General features: G+C 39.6%; 1 protein-coding gene across 8 annotated transcripts in view; it reads left to right on the top strand.

The window, feature by feature from the left end:
* Positions 1-2,668: 2,668 nt before the first annotated feature.
* atp11c (ATPase phospholipid transporting 11C (ATP11C blood group)) overlaps positions 2,669-25,031 on the top strand; it is a 37,253-nt gene continuing 14,890 nt past the window's right edge. For all 8 annotated transcript variants that reach the window (XM_026329900.1, XM_026329899.1, XM_026329898.1 and 5 more), the window contains exons 1-9: positions 2,669-3,232; positions 14,994-15,113; positions 16,498-16,587; positions 21,219-21,299; positions 22,365-22,472; positions 23,072-23,200; positions 23,747-23,835; positions 24,449-24,499; positions 24,928-24,992. In XM_026329900.1, coding sequence (XP_026185685.1) covers positions 3,206-3,232; positions 14,994-15,113; positions 16,498-16,587; positions 21,219-21,299; positions 22,365-22,472; positions 23,072-23,200; positions 23,747-23,835; positions 24,449-24,499; positions 24,928-24,992 — 760 coding nt within the window. In that variant the 5' untranslated portion in view covers positions 2,669-3,205. The remainder of the gene's footprint in view (positions 3,233-14,993; positions 15,114-16,497; positions 16,588-21,218; positions 21,300-22,364; positions 22,473-23,071; positions 23,201-23,746; positions 23,836-24,448; positions 24,500-24,927; positions 24,993-25,031) is intronic.

The following is a 25,031-nucleotide window of genomic DNA, read 5'->3' as shown; positions in this document are numbered from 1 at the left end:
CAACTTACAGCAGTTCAGTGGAGACATGACGTGGGAGCGTTTATACAACTGCTTTTGTCACTTTTGTTACTTTAATGGCCTAATATAATATTAGCATTATGAAAATATGTTTATCTCTTAGTTGGAAAAAAGAAAGTAAATAACCGACTTTAAATTTTCTAAAACAGTCTGAAAAGTTTAGCAATTTGACAGCAAGTCAAGACATTTTGTTCAAGACATAATGAATCTGGAGATTGAATGTAACTTATTTCCTACAGTATGTTTTTATTAAAACTAAGTATTGTTGTTCATGGGTTCTCTGAAAAGTCAGGTCAATAACATTAGATGAGTCAAATAGTTAAAAGCAACATGAATCATTCTACAGTAAATTCTCTTTCTGGGCACTACAGTATATTTTAGGACTGTCTGAAACTGTGTTATGTCTACACTGACTCTAAGATCTGGGGCTTATATCAGGCTGACAGGGATGTGACATTAATCTCATTGATTGCTTCCTCATTTGACATGATGTTGGGCATTAGATGACTTAAATAATATATTTTATATTATAGATCGCAAACACAGTGGTCTCTCTAAACTACATTTTATAGCATCCAGGTCAACAAGTCCCTTCTGTTTATTTAAAAACTGAAATGAAATGGCAAAACATTTTAACCACTAAGGAGATAAATAGATTTCTTTCAAGGGTTTTGATTGTGGTTTCCCTGTTAATAATACATATAATATAATATTACACATATTATATGTGAAATTATATATAGCACATAATGTGGTATTTTTGTCAGAGCAGACCAGTAAAAGTCATTATATAAATCACAAACAATATGGACTATGTCCTCTTCCCATGTAGTCTTTGGTGCTTCAATACAAACACAGAAACACATACGCAAACAAAATGGTGACCTCAGTTCACTGAGCTGGTGTCCTTGATGGCAAGATAACATCTAAAAGTCATCTATGTTTTCACTGCACTTTGTACTAAATACATGTTCTCTCTACTTGTTCCATTTTTTGCACTGCCTACATTATTCTTCTGAAAGGAAGTCACTGAAGCAAATAAGAAAGAAAAAAAAGCAAACCTAGTGTCATATGCAAATGTCTGCTTATGTGACTCATGCCACACAGAAATACAAAGTAGCTTGTCAAATTTATATGTAGGACTTGCATGCCCTACACCCCACACCATTTAATTGTACAGAGCCTGCTTTACATTTGTGGCTAATCATTTTATGCACATTTGTAGTAAGAGCGGCCTAAATCAGGTTTATATCGTTCACAAATCAAAATAAGATGAATTTAATTTTCCATGACTTTTTTCAGAATGTCATACAAAAGTAACCAATGTGCCTGAACATTCATATAGAAGCAGGTAGCTTTTACAACTACTTCTGCATCAAACTATTTCAGAATGCTTGAATCTGTATTCTGTATAGATGTCATTATGACCTTGGATAATACACAAAGTGCATTGAGAAGTTAACATCAGATGTCTGGGACCTACTTATTTCCTGTTCCTTGTTCCACAGTATTTAAGCCAATTCAGCATGTCTATGTTTCTACTTTGCCAGAGTAGGATATATTTTATTACATCTGGTGTCACCAATAGAAGTCCTAACTCAAACCTTTCAGTTTTCCGGACTTCCAGTGTTATTTTCTTTTATATAAATTAATGTGACTTCAGCTTTGACCTTTGATGAGGAAAGTAAGATGTCTGCAACAAATTTTTCCAGAACAACCCTGATTTTTGAGATTTTTGATCTTTCGTCAACTAGAAACAATGATTCTTGGGATGCCTTTGCCATGTCGTCTCTTCAGCTTGGCAAAGATTTTTATCAAAAAATAATATTGTATCATAATATTTTTGAAGTGTACTGAACTCAGCCATGTTAACATTTCCACCATGAGTATGCACAAAGCTATGTTAGTCCTTAGTCAGAAAGCAGTTAAAGGTCCAAGTCAACAAAGCAAGAGCTGATAAGATGTGTTTTAAAGCTAATACATCAGGCAAATCCTTGATGACTTAAAACTCAATAATAAAACTTAATAATAGTAAATCAAAATAAAAATCTGAATTATTATTTGTAATACAATATTCATCACTTTTCAGGGAACCGCCTTCAAGACCTGTAAAATCCAGCAGGCACCTTGTGTGCATGAGGCCTTTCAAAAAGTGTGACAGGACTAATGAGATATCACTTATTAGAAATGTGTAAGATTTCTGACATATAGGTTAAGTACTACAGTACATTGACAAATCTAAAGGGACATGTTAATCTCCTGGTCAATACTATTAATGTTAAGGAATAATTACATTAGGCTTACATTCTTACAATTATCAGCAGACGTGTGACAGTAAGTTGAAATGTGACTTCTTTATTTGTAAAAGGTCACCTCAGCACCAGCTGCATGTTAGGGCTGTGCTGATATTTGTCCACATAGAGCTTATTATCTGCTTATTATCATTCTAGGAAATCCCTTCTCTTCCCTTTATCGAGAGAAGTAAATTGTTTTCTACTCCGTGCCCCATAATCTTTAAAGTGCAAGCTGAGGCTGTCACTTCTGTCATGCTGCTCTTTATTGCAGAACATGCAGTAGTTCAAAGTCACTACTACATTACCCATAGTGCAGTGCGAGCGAAAGTCGCCGCACCTTCACCGGGTGGAGCTTGTGAACGTGGGAACGTTTGTGGCTCAGTGGCGGCGGCTGGAGTGAAAATTGACAGGGAGGTGAAGCGATTTGTGCACGGGGGATTGGAGACGAGAAACAAGTTGTTTTATTTTATTATTTATTTAGCGTGTCGCTTTGCAGCTCCCGTGCTCACGGCGAGGCAGACCTGAGAGCGACAAATGCTGCGTACGCGTCTCAGCAACAGGGCACGGAGCGAAATGTCAGGGACTGTTTCAGCCTTGAGCAAAGGAAAGCGCGACTAGTACAACCGCAACGCGGAAAATATTCAGGGGGGAGATAATGCGAATGGTGCGAAGATACCGAAGTCAAACGAAATGGGAACCATGTAGCGTCGCTGCGGTTTTTCATATAGCTAGAACTAACGATAGAGTAGAGACTAGATAGCTAAGGAGCTAGCAGGTTAACTAACACACTACATGTAAAGTTATTCCCCGGAGAAGCTGAAGCAGAGCCTGGGGGGGCGTCTGTTGAATCAGAAGAGTTCATCAGTGTCGAGAAATCAGAGATCAAGAAGAAGATGCTCCGGAGAGGACTGAACCGGCTGGTAAGTGTGCCAACACGTTGCAGCTCCCCCTGCTAACGCTTTTAACTGCTGGCATTTCCAGTAATTTCTATTTTAGCCTGATATCGCTGAACAATAAAGGCTTGAGAAACTACACAGCTTACAACAAACTCTTACTTAACACCGTTTTACAACACAGCCCGGCTGCTGCCTCAGTATGTGTGTGTTTTAGCTAACTGCTAGGTAAGTTCTTGGCAGGCAGGAAGTCACGACACATGTGGGCTGATGTTTGCTAAACTCAGTAATTAAACTGCATTTTCAGTGTTGCATTGCATGATCACTTCCCACTGTGTAAACTCGCCTTTAACCAAACATCCAATGGACAGAGAACACAACTCGGCACCTGTATATGTAAAAGAGTCTGGGAAGGAAAGCTTTGTGTTACATGTGTTTTGATACGTGGCTGCTTTTATCTGGGCTCCTAAATGCAAAAATAGGAGCAGTGACGTTATATTTATCTAAAGATCTCCCCCCTGTGTTGCCCTCATGCTCACCATTAGAGTTAAAACAGTTCAACAAGATCAATCATTGAAGCTTATCACTCATTTAATCAGCCACAATGTCAAATATATATCAAGGGCTGCAGCTTATTAATGATTTTCTGCTTTTCAGTGTTTTAGATTCTCAGAAATTCAAAGTCTCACTCTTGTGGACCTTTGAGCCGACAAAATGAGAGGTTTAAAGACATCTTCGAGAGTTCCTCAAACCGATTAATCCAATAATGGAGAAAATAATTATCAGAATAATTGCTAATGAAAGCAATTATCAGTTGCAGCCCTCATTAATGTACATAAGAGGTGATTCTATGCAGCAGTTCTGTTTTTATTCTGTAGTCTCTTTTAGTCCAGCTACCGGAGTTGGTGTTTTGTCTCATGCTTAGTAAAAGTGCTCACTCTGTTAATGTCCATTTATTAGTTTCACTGCCCTTCATATATGTTAATCAGCTAGTTGAAAGTGTAGTATATGCAAGGCCAGGTTTATAAATACTAAACTGGTTTTATTGCCTCTTTATCTTCCTCTTATACACTGGTAACCTGTCACCACCTGTGGGATGAATCTCCCACCAGATATGTGAGCAATATAGATACCGACAGTGAATAAGGAGAAGCAATATAATAATTGTAATGCCTGACCCTCCTCCTGGTTTCTCTCTAAGTGTTGCCAGGTCAGCTGATTTCATTGCTTTTGGAGAGGATTGCTGCTGTAATTTCTCCTCAGTGTGAGCTGTAAATAATATTTTGTGCGGACCAGTGAGCCACACTGTCATTGATGTGCCCAGTGCGGTTATCTCGGGCTCTGGTGCTTTCCCTTCTGCTTCACACCACCCTTCTCTTGCTCACTGGAGGTATATGTGCAGAGGGAGAGAGCCATGGCTCATACCATAAGGCACTGAGAAAGATTCACGTGTCTCACTTGCCTCTCCCACTATGATGCACTAGTCCCCTAAACCGTGAGTGTGTCTAAAGATGGTTGTGAGAAGGAGCGAGGCTAGTCTTTTTATTGGGGGGAAGCTCCAGAGGTTGTAATGCTCTTGACAGGAATGCAAAATCACATGGTTGCCTTTGATGTTCGTTCAAGCCCTTGAAGGCAGCAGTCTGATCTGTGAGAGGTGAAATCTGGTGGAACTGTGATAATATTCACTGTTCACATTAACAGCAGTGGCACATGAAAGTATCCAGGCAGCACCTCTGTATCTTTTTTTTGTACTATTGAAACCAGTGGGCTTCCTCCTACTCACCAGCTCAGTATAAATCACACGTGTGAAGATTCATCGTTATATTTTGACTTGTTATTGTAGCAGATATCCCTTATACTCAGTAATGAAATGCACATAAGCGCTTGTGAAGTGTTTCTGTTCTGCACTTCCCCGTTACAGGATGTAAGCTCTTACCTGGTGCACAAAGGCAGGAACAGTCATATTGACCCAAACTAAATTGCTATTTGTTTGGATCATGTAAGAACAGGAGTTGGTGCTGAAACAATTAGTAATTTAATTTATTAATTAAAGAAGTATTTTAATGATTGGTTCTTTTTTTAAGCTATAAAAGCCCAAAATTGTGCGTGTTTGCTTCTTTATTATTTAAATAATGGTCTACTTCCTCATGTGACATTTCCTGTTTATTTCCATAAATAATTCTTTGGTGCTGTGAGTTTTGATTTCATGTTTCCTGGTGTTGCTTTGAAGTACACCTTTTGAGGGGAGATCTTAGGAGATCCAAGACAATAGGGGTTTCCCATATAACAGTCTTTCATGGTGATTTAGTTGTGTTGTAAGGTTTGCACAGTGCTGCGATGGACTGGTGACCTGTCCAGGGTGTACCCCTGCCTTTCACCCACGAGAGAACTGGGATAGGCTCCAGCAGATCCCCGTGACCCTGGCTTTCAGGAAAAAAGCGGGAATAGAAGATGGATGGATGGATGGATGGATGGTTTGCACAGTGATTTCTCAAATATTTTCCTACATTGATCAGGTTGCAGAATCATTGTTATCCATTCCTTTATCAAAAGGACTCCTCTTTCTTCCTTGTGCTCTCTTCTTCACCTCTCATTCAGTATATTCATCCTGCAGGTATTCACTGAGGCGTGCTGGTTTCAGGTTTGTCTGTATTTGACTGACTGTATTTGACCCAAGACAAGTAAATAGAACCTTACCTGGCAGGGGGCATGGCTAAATGTTGGGGCATTGCATGCCAAATGCATTTTGAAGCCCCAGGGCTTTACAAACCTGTTACACAGGTCAGTTTAGAGCCGCTGCAGGTCTGAGGTACACCCATCCACACACACATACCTGTCTTAACCTGCACACAAATCCTCCAAATGCATGCACACAAACTACACATTAAGGCAATACTGTGCAGACATTGTTTTTCTAACATAAACATACAAGAATAAATATATTTTCAGAGTTTCCCTGGTATCACTCTTCTGAGGAAGACCTAATGTTTTGTTTAGCAACAAAAGGCTCCAGCTTTTTTTATAGTGCATTCAGATCAGTTTTGCTTTCACACACTGATGCCTGTGAACAGCTAGCACCACCTGTTGGAGACATATTAGGGGCTTTGATTAACTGATGAGACACAAGAGTCTTCAGAGTCACTACTCTTGGGTGAGCAGTTAGGGTAAGAGTGCATCTGAAGGCCACAGACCATATAAGGCATGCGTGGCCATTTGATTTATCAGGCCTGTATGATGGAGGGGAGATGATATTGATTAGAGCCGTACTCAAATTTGCCACCATTATTCTTGCACTGTGTACAGGTTGGTGAACAGAATTGCTTACTCTGAATTCTTTCTTTTCCTTCCTTGCTCCTTCTGGTCTCTTGCACTCTGCCTCGTAATGGAAAACCAGCCAAAGGAGCTCATCTGCAACACACAGCAGGATAATAAATATGTTTATAGTGTAGGGAGGGAGGCAGCAATAGGACTGTGGGATTGTGGAATGATGAAATATAGTGGGGGAGCCCGGAAAGCCATGCATGACTCAAACCCAAGAAACTGGAGTGAAACCACAGGGTGGACCTGTAGCCTCTCTGCAACTCTCCATCTCTTTCTCCATCTACCTCCTGTAATGGTAACATTGGAGTGGGTGTGTCGTGTTGGATACAGGGGGGACACGGATGGCTTTTTGTGGCAGTTTTCCACTTCCTCTTAAAAGCTAGGTTGAATTCTCAGTTTGTATCTCTAAATTATTTAGGTTACCTCATATATTTTGAATTCTCCTCACATTGCTCCTCCCCCTCCTGACCCATGTATATGCTCGCCAGGCTAGCAACACTCAAACCATATCTCTGTCAACCATATATGTATAAAGTCTCATCCGGAGGTTTTCTGTGCCACACTCCAGCTCTAGCGTTACTCACGGAGCATTCGCAGTGAGATGTGAAGAGAATGCTGAGATGTGTGGGGGATGATTTTTTTTTTTTTTTTTTTTTGTCTGCGTCTGTATGTCTCTGCGTCTGAGCAAGGAGAGCGACACAGCATCTATGATGTTTCTGTGTTCATTGTCACCTGAAATAATAGAGTGCACACAAATGCTGAAGAGGACCAGTAAAATCCATGTGAGGATTTAACAAGTGCTGAATTCATGCAACCCTGCCCCACGCACGCACGCACGCATGCACGCACACACGCACACATACAGATGAACACCTTGGTTAGGCAACAGCCTTCAATGATTATCTCCCTGGCAAACTCCTAGCTAAGCAGGCAGTAAGCAGTCACAGAGAGAAAAATGAGACTTTTAATGTAGTCACAGTGTGAGGAAATGCTTGTTGAGAAAAAACAAACCCAAATCAACCATACCCTCTGAGCAGAGGAAGGAAAGACATTGATTTTTGTCATTAGTCTTGTTGCCCTCCTATGCAGTGTCTAGGGATAATTAATTGAATAGCAATTCCAGCCAGTGAATCTTGGTACATTATTTAAGATAATGTCATCAGTAGGGCTCTAGCTGAGATGGAGATTTCTAAAGCTTGTCAGCTTTAGGATCTACTGTAAATACTGTACCTTTCTAATGTTGTGTGGCCCTCTGCCAGGTCATGGTGGAGGAAATGCAAACAAATGCTGTTATGCAGTTTAGTAAAGCTACAGCTCATGTGCCATATGCAAAGAGCAACTCTCTATACAGACACTCTGTGCACTTGACTGGAAAAAACATACTCCATTTTGGGCAACACTATTTTAAATTCTTTTTAATTATAGATTAAAGTGTGACAAGGGTGCGGCTCAAAATGTGTTCAGTTTTGCTGGTCTTCAAACAAAGTGTGTGTGTTTTCTCTAATAGGATGCTGACAAATAATGTAATTTTGTCATTCTCTCCAGGATTTACACAAACTAACAGCTATGGAGACAAAGTTGTTTGACTGTATTAATTTAAGATGGAGTAACATGTAACCTTAAAACCTGGCTATATGTAAACAAATGCTTTAAGAATAAAAATAAGTTAAAATATAGCTTGCCTGGTGAATGTAAAACTTGTTTGCAGGTTTTTGTGACATTTAGGTTCCATTCCTGTCTTTGTGAGATGGTGTTAAAGAAAGTGTGGTCAAACACATACATGACCACACACCTCTGTCGCTGTGGTCATGTGACAGTTCCAGTTATGTCTGTTTGTTTCTTAATGTTTTCCACAGCATACACTTTATACATCATTGTCTCTGATGTCAAATAATAGCTGAGGTAGAATCTGCAGACTCACATGTTTACCACTAAAATTTGTTTTCACAGTGACAGCAACCTAAGAGCTGTTTATTTTTCAGTTTGGGGAAAGGCTTTATCTCATGGCTACTTGTTGCCTAGTCACGAAGTGTTAGTTTCTGTTATTTGATGTCAGATATTTAAAAAGTGGTAGTAGACCAAGGGTGTTGAAAAAAATTGTTAGCCCTTCATTGGTGTGTGGCTTTTTGAGGCAAACAAATGATTGAGGAAGCCACTTCCCTTCTTTCCCCATTGTCGAGGGACCGAGTGTTATGTAGGCCAGTACCATCCAATGCTACAGTACACTCTGTGTCTTGTACAGCTGCAGGGATGCTAGTAGAACAATGGACCTTTGCCTATCCGCAACAGCTCCTTAGGATCTGCCCTCAGTTCAAGTTGGACTGTTAGTATTACTCTGTGGGACAGAGGAGGGAGTAGCCTTTGATATGGGTCTGTAGACTATGCCATAGGCCAAGTGTTGATGAATCCATGATGATGGAGGTAACTCCTGTTAAAGTTTCACTATGAAATTATAGCTCTGCTTTTCCTTGATTTGGTGGCATTCAGTTTAAACGCTGCTATTAATTTTAATGTGTTTAACTAAATTGTAGTGCATTGATACCTGTTACATGGTGCCCAAATCCGTTCAGCTGTCAGCATATTTGTTCTAGCTGTGACACAGTACATGGAAATTGATGTAATAGGCAACAGTGATGTTAACAGTATATGTGTTTATTGATATAATTTTGAATTTTCATTCACACTGGGAAGATGTCTTAACTTATACGCATTTATGTTTGCCTTTATTTTATTGTGCTTTGTGCCGTGCCTGTCTGCTTTTTCTTTTTCATTTAATGTTTTTTTCAGTATTTCAAGCAAATGAGGTGGCTTATGTTTAGTACAATTGTAAAACATACATTTGGCTATTCAGGAACAGTTGTTAGAATTTTTTTTTCAAAACTGTCTGAAAGTGATCAATGTATGTTTGTTTTGATATTTTTCTATATATTGAGGGTGAAGTGACTGCAAGATAAAATTCAGTGATTATCATTTAGGGAGATATAGTGCACTGTTTTCTCTGAAACAAATGGTCTTACTGTATGGAATTAGCTGGTTACATTATACTAAATTAGAAATATTTAAAAAAAAAAAGATGTATTCAAAATCCACAACACTTCAACATATAAGAGGAACTTTGTGATGAAATTAGACTAATAAGGCCATGTGAACAGCTTTACCAGAAAAGTCTTTATTATGCAGCGAATGCAGCAAAGGTCATAAAGTCCCTGTTGTGATAAACTTTGTATTTGAGCTATATTTTCTTCAAAATGTAATGTAGCCTCTGCAAATCAAAACATTGTTGAACAGTAAAGAGTTGCAATTAGTTAAACATAGTGAGTATTCTGAAGAAGGATAGGAAAATGGGCTAGCAGGAAATAGAGAGAGGAAATAAAGGTAACTGTTATATAAAGTAGTGCAGTGTTGACTCAGTGTGTGAGTCTCTTCTTTTGCATTCAGATGTTCATCACTCCTCTCAGCCTGTCATATCGGCAACCTTATGTTGTGGTTGGGCTGTTTTTCTGTTATCAGCATTTCTTGAAACGCTGGTTAGGCATTTGCTCTCGCATGTATTACATTACTCTCAGAATATGCTTTTGTTTGATGTTTCAGCCTGTATTTACTTTAATGTCATAGATCTTTAAGGGCTTATCACTTGTATGAGAGGAGAAAGTGGTAATAGCTACTGCACTAAATGGCAGAGTTGACCTCTCATGAATCCACTTAAACTGAGAGCAAAATCAGAAAATGTGATAGGAGAGATAAGATATTGACAGAGCAGATGTTGTTAAATAGTTGAATATTATAAAGGACTGAGTCACACACACAGTTCTTCTGATGTACTGGTACAACTGAACGAGAAATTGGTTCATTTTTGCTCAGGGAATTAGATAAAGGGATACAAAGGTCAAATGGGAACAACGAAACTGTCATTGTCAGTGTAGTGCGGAGTGTTATTAGTACATTTGAGGGACATAAAGAAGTACATGCATAGCTCCCCAGTGTGTTCTCAGCTTCGCAATGCTCCCTTACACCTCATTAAATATGCTTTAAGTAGATTTTCTAAGTGGATTTTTAAGCGTAATGGTACAGCTCTTGCATTCTGTACCGTATGTGCTGTGTGTTTTTATCCCCTGGACTCGAGTTAAAGAACCACAGGAGCAGACTGATCACAACAAAGCTTAACCTGCTCTATTCTTTGGCTGTACTTTTTTTGATTTGCTTCAGCACTTTTGCAAGAAAAAGTTACACCATTGATTTTGCTTAAACACAAAATCTATTTGTGTCAGGATAAATAATTCTTTCTGTTCCACTGCTACACCTGCTGTCAAAAGAATTTTTTCTTCTGCACAGCTGGTATCTTCTTTATTTGCTGTCTGCTTAGAGATGCTTGTCAGATTAAATTGCCTGACACCAAACACTCCTCGTCTGGAGTTACACATGCATGCTGCTGGAGCCACAATTTGATGTCAGGTTTGACAACTAAAGATACAAGGATTAGAGCACACTATGCTGTCCAGAGCAACCCTGAAAGCCAGAACCTCTTGCAGTATTCTCTCTGACAGTCTTATAGACCATAAATGGCAGCATGTTTATGTTAGTGAAATAGGGCTACGTCAAAGGACACTGGGTTTGCTTTTAAAATTCAGACTCCTGACCAATCAGGACAACTGAATGAGGACTTGTGAGCCTGTGGAGATTTTAAAGAATAAAAACAGTAAATAAAGTTGGTGTTTATCAGTAATTGCATAGGTGTCTTGTGGAACATGAATCTCATAACAGGTTTATTCTTTGCCCCGCTGCACCCAACCTATTTCATAATGCACTGTTGAAATTTCCAAAAGTTTTCTCAAATGAGTGGAATTTATTCTTTTCTCACCATTAATGTACATTGAAATATTTGTTAAAACAGTTACACAGGCAGTGTGATACGACTTAAAATCATTTATACCACCACCTTGCCCATGGTTAAATTAACTATGATTAGATTTGACAGGGTGGGGAAGTACTTTGGTTGAATTGATACACTCCTGCACTCAGTTGACGAAGTACCCCAGCCCAGCCTACTTATATTAGAAGTGCTGACAAGGTTCACCTTGTATTTCACTGAAAGAGTGCAAAGCAATAGAACCTGCACGGTATACACTATAATAAAAATAATAACTTAAATTTTTCCTATTTTAAAAATTTAGGATTAATTAACCTTACGTATTATCCTATCAGTTTCCCAGTGTTTGTATTGCAGAGTTAGTGTTAGGATGGATTGTATTGCAGTAGGGCATTGTCATTTTCTGGTTACCCAGTGGAACTGTTCAGCTAACAGCATGCAGATTGTGACAAAGCGGGATAGTCACTGAATAGTGAGACGGTGTGACAGGACGCAGTGTCATCAGACCCAAGTCATCATTGACAGTGGGTGAATGCAGCCCTATATTACCCCTGCTGTCAGTGGAGCACTTACCCCCTCTTGTCAAAGCCTGTGCTCATTTCAGAATGTGTGCATAATTTAATTTAGAGCATGATTTAATGTAAAGTTTCAAGATCACCCAATTGTCTAATGCACCATTTATTTCTGACTAAACAATTAAAGTTCAGTTCAGCATTGCAAGTTGGCTTAAGTTATCACCATTCATGTTTTGTAGCTAATGGTTTTAATCAGGGATGCACATGTTTGGTATTGACACTAAAACTCTTGACTCTTGGTCACTTTTGCATTACTTGCTAACATCATTGGCATTAAATGACTTTGTTTAAACTTTGATAATGAGCAATGAAAATGCAGTCATCTTTATTTTTCCTTACATTAGCATTACTGGTTTGGACTTTAGCCCACAGTTCTGGACATGAGTATTACCATCACATACCTACTCGTTAATAAAGTGGGCCCCATAATCTGACCATTATATTTTACAGTGAATCTGCCAGTAGATCAATGGCCATTCAATAGTCCTTTCCTTACTTTTATTACCTGAGGGTATGGACTGGTTCCTCAACAACCTCCTAATGTAGACTGTTCTACTGCTTTTGTTCAGCAGTTTTAGCTTGGTGTACATGAAAACTAGTATTTTATCTGATTTGCATGTGACTTTGGAACTGCACATTTGCATGTCTCTTGTGCATAATCAGTCATACCTGTGGAAACCAGCCAACTAATACTGTTGATGATCTGACCTGTAACCCTGAAATCCAAGCCAGAGCCTTTTGCAGGTCCTTTGACCCAAGGCTAATGTGGTTTGTAAGTTGTTCCTTGTTCCCATTGTATGTTTTGTCTGCACACACTGTGAAATAGATATAGGATTGCATTTCTCAGCACTACATAGTGACCTAATAGTACCAGAATTGTATAACTGGATTGCTGCTATTACATGTTTATATGAAGTTACCTTGAGTGCAGAGAGCAAGGGCAACTTCCAGAAACATTGCAGTTCCATCTGATTCAAATAAATGAACAAGGGTAGTCCATGGGGGTGCTCTTGGTTTACTGTTCCTCTTGGGGGCTGGTTGTTGTTTGATATAAAAAAAACCTGGACATGACTTTGTCCTTGGATCTTGTTGTACTTCCTTTCTCTCACATTCTCTCTGCCTCCCACTCTCTCGCTTCATCCTTTGGCAGCCAGGTCCTTCCAGTCCTGCTGAAGGAGTGTCAGTGTGAGCCGAGCGGGTAGGGGATGGTGGAATTGACAGCCATACTGAGGTGTGAACATGGCTGCTCATGCATAAGAGAGCATTATGTAAGCATGTTGGCTCCCTGCTCTAGTCTGGATTGGAGAGAATAGAGAAATATTTCACAACTAATATTATGAATGTGGCCTTTATTTAGTGCTGTTTGACCATTAATGAGAAGAAGACTATAGTGGAAACTAGCGTTACATAGGATGTTTTTTTGTCTCTACTTGCATAAATTAGGCTTCCAAGTGTTTGAAGCTTTTCTTTGATCTAATCTCTCTTCAGCAACAGACCTTGGCTTTAGACAGCTCACACTCCAGGTGGCCATAATTAACAAGTTCCCTGTCGCTTGTTCAGGATCAGATGTTCATGGTAATCTGGTTCTTCAACCCACATGTAAAGCAGGTCCCCTGCCTGGTTTGCTGTTCAGTGTGTATGAACTTGCTAATAGAAGAATTCCCATTATGCCACAGCATAAATTTAAACATTGACATTTGAACTAATGTCTTGTTAAAAAAATAATTTTTCTAGGCGTGGTAGGGTGCGTCATTGCAATTACATAAACCACAATGATAAAATCAAGGTGTCATCTGATCAGGCATGTTTGCAGTGGATGGCTTGATGTGTTTGCAGAGCTTGGGAAAAGTCAGAGGAACAAACTTCTCAGGTGATGATCAGCCTGATCCTCCAGCCCTTGTGGTTGTCCACCTTTAACCTCATATTTTTTTGTGTGTTAACTTTCAGGAGAGAAATATAGGCCACTGAGAGCAGAGTAGGCCAAGTTTTCTAGGCTGCACTGAAATATATGGTGTGTGCTTGTGTGCAGCTGTAAGTTTTGATGCACAAAATTCTATTTAGGGACAGTCAATCCAATGCTGCTGTTGTGCTAATTTGATATTTGCATTTATACTGGCCTTGTTAAACAGACTGTGTGACAGTCAAGTATTACCTGAGATTTATGTTTCTTGGCCATTGGTATTATAAACTTATAACCATGCAGCTTGGTAGCCTTTTGTATAATAATATAATTAAACATTTCAGAAGCTGAATGGCTCAACCTGTGAAGTCACTTCACACAGAAAAATGAACCCAAGTAGTTCCTCTTTGAGACATTATGCTTGTGTGCGTATAGGCCTACAGATCACTTTAGCATCTGCATCACAACAAGGCTGCTCAGCCTGTAATTCTGAGCACAGCATTTTTCTCCTGGCTGCTCACATTTATTACATGATTACCATTGATGAGTGACCATGTGGGAGAGAAGAAGTTAAGTTATAGTCTGCAGAATCACCATTTTGGCCCATTGACCCTTGTCATACTGTTTTTGTCCCCTCTCTCAATTACTGGCTTGTGTTCAACACTTTCCCAGTACAGTGCTTTTCAAGTCTTTTTAATTTTCTGCATCACTGTAGAAATTCTAATCCCTTAATTTTTCTCTTCTGGGTGAACCTGAGGCTAATAAGACTTTTTTTTTTTTTTATTTTATTTTTTATGGCCACATCTCTGTTGTGATCACTGTGGCATTGATGTAACAGAAATAAAAATGCACCATAAAACAAATCTACCTTTATTGTATATGTGTTTCTTTTTCTTTTATTGATTGATTCTACATCTCCCATATTTCAGATGGTTTCCCTAGCCTTAAGTAATTATTGTGTAATGCACATTTTAGTTTTTCTTGTGTTTGAGATGTCAGGACTGGATCAGTGTCTAATCTGTTTAAGTGAAGAGAGGTATTCATGATTACTAAAGTATTATCACTTTTCTATCCCTCTTAATCTTTTCCGATCTCCACCCCCTCCTCTGCTGTTTTCTCCTCCAGCTTGGTGGCGATGAGAGAAGAGTAGACAGTAGGACTGTCTATGTTGGTCATCGGCCAGGCTCTACCAATGAGGCTTTCATCCCACCCAAGTTTTGTGATAACAGGATTGTGTCCTCAAAGGTAAACAGCACGCTCATATGCATGTGCCAGCTCCTGTCTGGCCATATACCAAGATGAAGTTTATATAAGTCTTTGTTTCTCAGTTCCTCTGCGTATTATACTGAATTTAAACTTCTTCAGACATTTTTCTTCTTTTAGTTACCATTTGAAATGCAAAATGAACTCTTGAACAGTCCTGAGCATTTTCATGTCTTCCTTTTATTATTCCTTCCTTCATTTCCACATTCTTGCCTTCACTCCCAGCAGAAGGTGATTATGTATCTGTCAGGGGAGCACTAGCTGTGGCAGAAATACATTCCTGCTAATAATGTACGGGCAGGGTGGGCAATTCGGCCGTCTCCTCAACATCTCTGATAGATTCTATCCGCGCCCTCGTCTAAATCTCACCCCTCAGCCCTGTGTCAGCGGCTGTCTCAGGCAGGTGCTGTCTAGCTTATGGATATGAAAGTTATAATGGATATGAAAGTTATAAAGGAGATGGAATCGGTGCGAGAGTGAGACAGCAGTGGGATTTATAGTGGTGCAGAGGGTCCCAGTGAGGATGGGCCAATCAATTTCTTCCTGCCACTATGTCAGGGTAAACAGTCTTTAATTACCCCCACTGTAGTGTTTATGCTCCTCCATGCCTCTGCGCTCTATCATCCTGTTGCTTTCGCTTTCTGCAATGACCAGCCTCCTGCTCTCCTCTCTTGCTGTCATTACTGCAGCACCACACACCGCTGCTGCCCCCCTTTTCTCATTACTTTCACTCTCTTTTCTCTCTGGCAAAATGAGATGGGCCATTCTGCTGTCGCTGCATTTCGACACTCTTCACATGCGGACATTCCCCTTCATAAACAGTGCCTTATTGCTGTTTCTGTGCAAGTGTGTGTGCGCGTGCGTGTTACCAGCAGAAACTTTGAGTTGTCTCAGAGATTTAAGCAGATCAGTTGTGATGGTATCAGTAGTCATGGCCACTTACAAAAAAAAAGAAAAAAATACACATACCTTCTAATAAATGTATGTGCTTTGCAATGCAAGGGTAGCCAAATGAAAGAGATAAATTGCTAATCTGAATGAACAGAACAGCTGTGGTTCCACAAGAGCCATCCATTTAGTAGTATAAACAGAGGCACCACAAACTGTTGAAGTTGCCTTTCTTCTTTCCTTTGCCCAGCTCAGACAGAATACACACGTGTAAAAGTCTGTGATTATTGAATACCTCTAATCTTCCTCTTCTTGCCAAGCCTTTCTTAACCTGTTAAGTTTAATTAACCTGCCTTAACCTGTTAAGTTTCATTTAAAAACATCATAACTGAATAGGTAGGCAAAAATCAGTCCACAAACTGTTTTATTCCTCTGTGACTTATAGTACATGCATGTTTTTTTTCTCTCTCCCCCACAGTATACAGTTTGGAATTTCCTACCAAAGAACCTATTTGAACAGTTTAGAAGAATTGCCAATTTCTACTTCCTTATTATCTTCCTGGTGCAGGTAAGGACAGGCCTTGAAAGTATGCCAAACCTAACCATTTGTTTGTCACTGTTAAATAATGAAATCATATATGTTGTTTTGTTCGTGGCTGTTGCGTTGTGAAACAAGTTAATGTGTATCCAGGGTCTGTATGTGCATGCTCAGACAACACTGTATTGCAGGTTGATGATCATTGCGTGTGATTAGATCAGTGTGTGCCTCCAACTTGGCCTCACAACCTGCTAACTGTAAAATAAAAAATGTGTGAGAAAGTAGAGCCTGTGAGAAAGTGTGTCTATTTGCATGTGGACATGGCAGGTGTAGAACAGTTCCTCAATGCGTGAACTCTGCATTATAGTTCAAATCTGTGTGCATTTGAAGCATATGTAAAATTGCTATAGGTTCCCTTAAGACTTGAGCAGTGTACATGTGTACTTTTTTTGTTGTTTTAGGAGACAGACATAGTTACGAACTCAAAACATTCTGCATTTACTTTGTACTTTGTGGTATTATATGATTAAAAAGAGCAAAAGTTAAAGTAGAAAATAATTCAAGGGTGAAAGTGAATTAAATAAAAACATGACAAAAGTATGTGAACACTTATATATTCATAATATCTTGTTCTAACAGATTACATGCATTTAATTACCTTAAGAGAGTCGAGCTGTATTCACTTTGCTTCATTATCCATCTTTCTAAACAAATATCCATTTTAAGTTGCAGCAAGCTGTGCACAATTTCTCAATTACTACCTTCATTGAGTTGTTAGATCATGTGTAAAGTAGTTAGTGTAGATTTTTATGGGCTATTAGTACCAGGACTCTGAGGGTGCACATTCTATTTTCATCTTTCATGAATTTCCCCATAATTAGGTTGCAAGGTTTGAAGGGTACATTTGAGCTTGAGATGGTTTGATTTTAATGTTTCATAGTTTTGTGCAACCTGAAAATAGAAGTTTTGAATTGAGTTATCATTTTTGTCATTACTTTATTCTCTGAAAAGTGAAACCTATTTCATCTGATTTTTGTGTTCTATATGTTGATCTCAAAATTCTTTTTGTGTCTGTAATTGTTAGTTTGCTTTGTGTGTGCTGCCCTGTCTTCATGAGTGGAAACTGAGCCAACCAAGACCGCTGACTAAAATGCATTGACTGGCATGCTTATTCCCTTGCTCAGTGCTCTTAAGTGACCGCTTCTCTCTCTCTTTCACTCTCTTTCTCTCTCTCCCTATCCATCTCCTCTCCGGGAACTGTCAGTTGATTATTGGAGCACAGAACAAAAAAAAAAAAAGGAAAGAATCTTTTGTCAGTTACATCTGTGCTTCCTCTTTCATCTGATGCACGAAGATGGAAACTAGCCTTTCTCCTTTTAGCCGTAACCTAAACTATAGCAGCACACAGTGCTCTGGTGTAAACAGGTGCTGGTTTTGGACCTAGTCAAGAGGGGTGTGCTTTCACTAGTCGCATACTGACTGAATGAGCTCACAGACAGTGTGCTCCCTAAGCACAGCACTGTACTAAATGGAGAAATATCCACTGCTGATGTTAATTCCATCATTCTCAAGTGAATAGCAGATGAATTTGAGTGTTTATTTTTTCTAGGGCCTTGTTTCCTACTGTTTACAGTTGACACTCCAGCCTTAATTTCAAGTTTGTCTGGATTAACTCTATACTCAGTTGACAGTTTATTATGTAGCTATGACTACAACAGTCTAATACACCGGTCCTCCAGTAAATCTTGCTGTGATTAAGTGATAATGCTCAGTTTTTGGATAAACTGTATTACAGAGGCATATGAAAATTTTGAAAGATGTAGGTTATGCTGTTTTTAGCTGTATTGTATTATAATGAAAAGTTATTTTATTTTCAGTTAGGTCCAGCTAACAGCACAACGATATTTAGTTTGCAGCACAAATTAAAACCTTCAGAATGATAATGGAGTTGAATCAACACCTCTCGAAAACAACTTAACAAAAACACGGAACATTGTCACCTTGAGAAAGGAGCACTTATTGTAAGACTATTAGGTTTACTGTACCTGATAAACTGCAATTTCACTGTATATATGCTGGAAACACCTACTGCGTCAGATGATCATGAGCTAATGCAGTGCACTTATGTCGGAGTAAACCACTATGTATGTTTGCATCAATTTCACAAACTAGCAATTGTTTCATATACACACAACAACGGTCAGTGTGTGATGTGTAGAATGTTTGTGTGCGAGAGTGTTTTATACGTGTAAGTGAGTCTGCATGCGATGTGTGACTCAGTGGGTGTCCTCGGTTTGCTGACGGTGTTTACCCAAGCTGCAGCGTGGTTGGCATTTCTCCACTAATCCAGCCTCTCTCAAGGGGCTCCTTATCCTAACCACTCAGTTTTTCCCATGCAGCTTATTGTTATATCAGAAACAGGTACACAGGCTGTCTGTTCACTGATTTTGCATTCTTGTTTCACATATTGAAATAAACCTCGCTTCTCCTGAGAGGCATCATGCAAATGCTCTGCCAGTAACCAAATTTCATGCAACTTCCAGCTCTGTCCTTAATCGCATTTATCTCTGTTTGTCATTTGGTTTAATTCTTTTTTTTCCTCCCTTTCTCTCCCGCATTCGCCCATCTCTCTGCAGCAGTCTCTGCTGACGACAGTAACCAGGAAGCCCTCTGTACTTCTGAGTGCCACAAATAGACACAAGCGGATAAAAAAAACACCACTCGCTCTATAAATAGCCCTGCATCTCTTTGCTTGAATGTGATTGAACAGGAATAGAGCGCTGTGAGAGACTAAGAGAGAAAGTGATGAAAGCACAAGAGGGAAAATGATGGAGAAAGAGAAGGTGAAGTTGGTGGTGGGGTGGGGGGGACACAAAGGCCCACATCGCAGTCCTGGGACCCTGGGGACCTGCTGTCTGTCTCTCACTCTGACACACTTCCAGCTCAGATGAAGAGATTTTGTGCTGCTCTTGTTCTGATATCACACCAGCAGAAGCAGCACACAGTTCACCCATGAGATTGTTTTGTTTTTGCATTTGGTGCAAACGAGGAAAGGTATTAGGCCATCTGGAAGCTTGTCAGGGATTGCTGTGAATCAGTGCAGATAAATTGCGAAAGATAAGCTTTGAAGGAGAATTTTGTGTTTGGAAGACGTACGGGAGGTTTTATTTAGGTTTTAGTTTTCTTTAGAAATAGTCATTTATAGTAATGTCTCTAAAGTCTATCAAGCCTGGTCTATCAAGTGTGAGATTAAAGAAAGTATTTTTTGTTTATTTGGGTTTTTTTAGAATCACTTTTGAGGAACAGAAACCAAAAAAGGACAAAACCACAATTTGTTTCTTATTATAGTTCTTTGTTGAGCATCTGACATCAAAATTGTCATAGAGGTGCCGAGATGAATCAAAATCAAACATTTAGGCTGAAATATGGCTTTGTGAAGCTCTCATATTGTGTTGCAGTCACCCTTTAAGTTTAGTCTGTCTGGCTGCTGGATCAAGTATACATGCTGTCCTCAGTTTTTCCTGTAGTTGCTGTTCTTTGTTCTGTGATTAGGCAAATTTTAAAACATCTATATTGGCAAAAATAAGGTGCTGCATTACCTTCCTCCTATGTGTGTCACATCTGTGCTTTGAAGACCTGGTGATGCCAAATATGAAGTCGAGGGTTAACAATGCTATTGTTTTTCTCAAGAGCCATTAAATAACCCACTGGCTACATAGCATATATCGTTGTGATCCTCTTCTGAAACACTGAATAGTTTCACTTCTGGCTCTCTACACCTGAGGCCACTGTGGCAGAATTATTACTTCTGCCTCTGTCTCACCAGAATTGCTAACTACTACAAATATAATGCAGACTCTTCTCTGAATCTGCATTCTTCCAAATGGTCGATGTGGACAAGTCTATCTCTGCTTTATCCTCCAGTTAATTGTAATCAAAGCAAAGCTTGCTAATGCTAATAGCTTATGGCCTGGGTACTTTCTGTGAGCGCTCTGAGTATGCTCTCCGGCTCAAGAGACTCGCCTGCATTCTGCAGGATCATAAATGCCAAAGCAAATCCATCTTAAGATGATTTTAAGGAACACACAGTCACACTAGGACATTTGTGAACTGGGGTTTTAGCTGAGAGCCTTGGTCAGGTGTTGCTCCTAAACTGGTTGTTTGGGATTATCTGATTAATAGTGCTGTACTTATTTTTATACATACACAATCATAAAAACACCTAACACCTATACTGTTCTGCTAGCTCGTGCACAGTTTAAGCAGGTTAGGTGAGTCCAATCAAGCTTTGTGTTGGCCCACTCCCACTTCTTGGCAGAGATAAAGAAGTGTTGGCACGCTTGTAGATCAAGCACTCTGTCACTGACTGCTTGATTAAGATTTTTGTGGCCCAGTACCTCGACCCCTGCAAAATGTAAATAGTCTCCCATGGGGGTGGTATACTGAGAAACAAAGCTGGAGAATAGTAGAAATATCTCAGCAGTAGTCTACACCTTGCATTTAGGGGCCTGGGCCCATTTTCTAAACCATGACCACACTCCCCTCCTTCTGCAACCACAGATATACAGTGCTACATGTGCTAAGACACAAAACATAATGTATACTATTCAGTGCATAGCTCGTTGCCATTACAGTTCTGTTTGTTTTTCTTCCCTCAATAGGTGATAGTGGACACCCCCACCAGCCCAGTCACCAGTGGCCTACCTTTATTTTTTGTGATTACAGTAACGGCTATCAAGCAGGTAAGGCGCTGCCGCATGAGGCTAGTGAATGCTGATAATCGAAATTTAACTGTGATTTCTTTTGCCATGTCCTCATTTCTTCATATTGTCTCTCACTGCATTATATTCATCCACCCTCCACATATAATAAGCCCCCCCATTTTCATAACTCCCTTGCTGTGATTTTTTTGTATAAAGTACGTGACTAATGCTCTCTTGGGTTTTATATTAATGTACTCTGCTAGTGAATTCTGATTGGGAAGAAGACAAAATGGGCTCTCTGGGAGTGTGAGCAAATGGAGAGAGAGGGAGAGGGCGAGGGAGAGCAAGTCTATTACAGAGATGCAAATTATCAAGGGGAGTGTCTGTCTCTTTGACTCTCTTGCTTCCATGTCCCAGTTTTAGATGTATTGTTTTAGGACTGACTTTTAGTTAGTCTACTACTGTTGCTTTGGAATGCACAATAGTGGGTGGACTTCCCTCTGAAAATATATGGGGCGCACTGATAGTGCTGGACCGCCTTCATCCAGGCTTTGAATTGGGACACCAAAGCAGTCTGTCCAACACTATTAGTTAGATTGAGGTGAACTGTATAATTCCACTAACTATCTGAGGAATGCCTCCTCTCTGTTTCTCTTCATCCACCTGGCATAATTTCTCTGCATCACTCAACCAGATTTTCTCTCACCTATTACCTTTCCCAGTAATCCCGCTTTCTGGCTCGTGGTCTGTTTTAGAACACTGGTGATTAGTTTCCTTTTCTACCCTCTCACCTCTCTCTCATCACTGTTTTAAAACACTAATGAAGTCCACACTATGCTCTGTTCTCTGTTGTTGTAAGCCAAAGAATTGTTTTTTTTTTTTTTTTTTTTTTGTCTGTTATAGTATACTGTTCCAGTGTGCTGGACAGTCAGTCAATATCCCATTCTTCTTTTAAAGATACTCTTACTTACTTATTGTGAATATATTCCTTGTGATTGGTGAAAGGTTCTGTCTACTGTGACTATGTATACACTTGATGAGTACCTTGTACTTTATGCTGTACCACTGAAATAACACGATTCTGATTTTGATACATTGCTGTAGGGCTATGAGGACTGGCTGCGGCATCGGGCTGACTATGAGGTAAACAAGTACCCAGTGACAGTGCTGGAGAATGGCCAGAGGATACGGAAGGAGAGCGAGAATATAAAGGTACCTTTCAGTCACATCTTAGCTTTGATCCACTGGATAAAAATATTTCTTTAGAGACAGAGCCAGGCAAAATCTGCTGGCACGCTTGACATTTCTGGCCTGGCTACCCAGCTGATTAGATGTTTAAACATGGTTGTGATAGTAATTATTGCATCTAGGGTGTTGTGCGCTCCAGTATATTCTAATCCGTCTTCTGCAGAAAACAACATATAGTTGTGAGTGTTTAAAATGTTGTACCACCGACACGTTCAGAAAGCTGTCAAAACCAAAACGGTGTTGCTTTGTACAAACTGTGGACAGCTGCTGCTCTCAGCTCAGGAGCTGACACAAGTTCATTGTAAGCTCCTTCCTAGAATGAAACAGACAAAGCTTAAGTAAACATGTCACAAGCCAAATGGTGAGAGATTTTTCTCTATCAGTAGTTGGCAGATCAAACCAAAGGTAAAAGCTGAGTGGATATTGACCGATAGTCAAACAGAGGGCTTTGAAGGCATGCATAGTCTGTTTATGCTATATCTCAAAGTAGACAGTTGTTTGCTAACACATTAACCAAAATAACTTGAGAGCAAAGGATTGATGTACTGGATTCCTTTGCTCAGGTTGGAGATGTTGTGGAGGTGAAGGAAGATGAGACCTTTCCCTGTGATTTAATACTGTTGCAGTCCAGCCGAGATGATGACACATGTTTTGTTACCACAGCAAGTTTGGATGGAGAGTCCAACCATAAAGTAAGATGGGGCCACTCTCTTGCCCCCTCCCCCCAACTCCCCTTTTTTATAATCGAATAATTAGGCTGTAATTTTTTATATTTTCATCAAACTTTTTGACTTGGAAGAATAAATCTGTTGCTTACCTCAATAAAGTTATATGAATTATAGAGTAGGTACACTTCATTTTTATAAAGAAGGTACTTATTAAGATTAGAATGGAAGTAGGTATAAAAGAGCCTTAATTTATAGTTGAGTTTTACTGTTACTGCCATTTCCACATGCACTTGAGTGGATATATGCTGTGCTACATTAAGTTTGTAGTTTTATAATTAACAGGAATGTTAATCTCTGTCATTGTTATTTTCTTATTGTATTTATCAGCCAGAAAAATAAGTATGTGTTTGTCCCTTTTTGTGGTCAAGCCAGAATGAATTGTCTTCCCATTTTCCTGTACTGTCTTCCCTCTCTCTGTGTGACAGCAAGAGGGAACCTAAACAATCACTTAATTTTAATTCAGTCACAGCTCCCACTCTGCCTGTCTTTCTGCCTCTTCCACTTGCACAGACACACTATACAGTGCCAGACATCGAGACAGACCTGGAAACTCTCAGGGCCACGATCGAGTGTGAACAGCCACAGTCTGACCTTTACAAGTAAGCACTCATCATGTGGCCCCAGCAGATTTGCACAACAAATATGTGTTGCCTGTGGTTTGTTGGATGGTGTGCTAACTCTTTGCCAGTTGAAAATGCCCCAATGTTAAGATGTCAGTTGTGAGTGGGGATGTTTTAGCAAGCCATTGTGAATATATTGTAAAAATGTGTATTTACAGAAATCTTTCTGCCCAGGACTGAGTTAGTCCATACTGACTTGTAGGAATCTCACTTTAGTCAATGGATAGCCTTTGCCTCCCCCTTGGGGCAAGGAGTAGGAATATTGTCATTTACCCAGACTTCAGAATGGTCTTTTAAGATGTGCTAAGTAAACCATGGTGCCAAATGCTTACTGTTCAGTGTCAATAAAACTGACCGCATGCTGCTGGCCAACCACCAGTAATTACCTGGCTCCCAGACATCTACACCTGACTGTAGGTCACTGAGTACTCCCAGTTTTAGAAAATAAATCAACTCTGCATGTATCAAATACCTCAAAATCAAATACACTTGAGTTTTTATATATTGAATAATATGCACAACAAATGTCCCATGTCCTTTTTACAAATGTGCTTTTCTGAATATTCAGGATGTGTATGTAATTATGTTCCAGGTTTGTTGGCCGGATGAACATCTATAAAAACAATCAGGAGCATGCAGTGAGGTGAGAGCACTCATGTATAACCATCTGAGCCTTCTTTAAGTGAGAGCAAAATCAAAGCACAGTTGCTTAAGCACTCATTTGTTTCCCTTTGCATCACCAACAAATCATTATTTTATTGATCCTTTATTGCAGGCAAGCATTAAAATTAAAACAGACTGGCATAGCTTCAGCCGCCGCTTCCAAAGCACTCCCACAGGCATTTATCATTGACTGCTTTGTAATGGTTGTATAAACAAATGCCAGTGTCCTTCTCAAGAACACTGGGACTGGTGTAAGCCCAGACTGCAGTCATTCTGTGTATTGTCACTGCGTATTTTAGAGTGGATGCCAGCTTGCCTGCCAGGTTTCCATTTAGTGAATATTGGAATGTGTGGATTTCACAGCTTCTCTATGACTAAATTGCTTGATGTACTGATGTTATTATCTAGGTCTTTGGGCCCAGAAAACCTACTGCTGAAAGGGGCAACTCTAAAGAACACACAGAAAATCTGTGGTAAGTCAAATTATACAGATATTACTACAGTGACATTAG

This window comes from Mastacembelus armatus, chromosome 10 (assembly GCF_900324485.2).
Source record: "Mastacembelus armatus chromosome 10, fMasArm1.2, whole genome shotgun sequence".
NCBI classification, from domain to species: Eukaryota; Metazoa; Chordata; class Actinopteri; order Synbranchiformes; family Mastacembelidae; genus Mastacembelus; species Mastacembelus armatus.
This window is presented reverse-complemented; position numbering and strand designations above follow the sequence as displayed.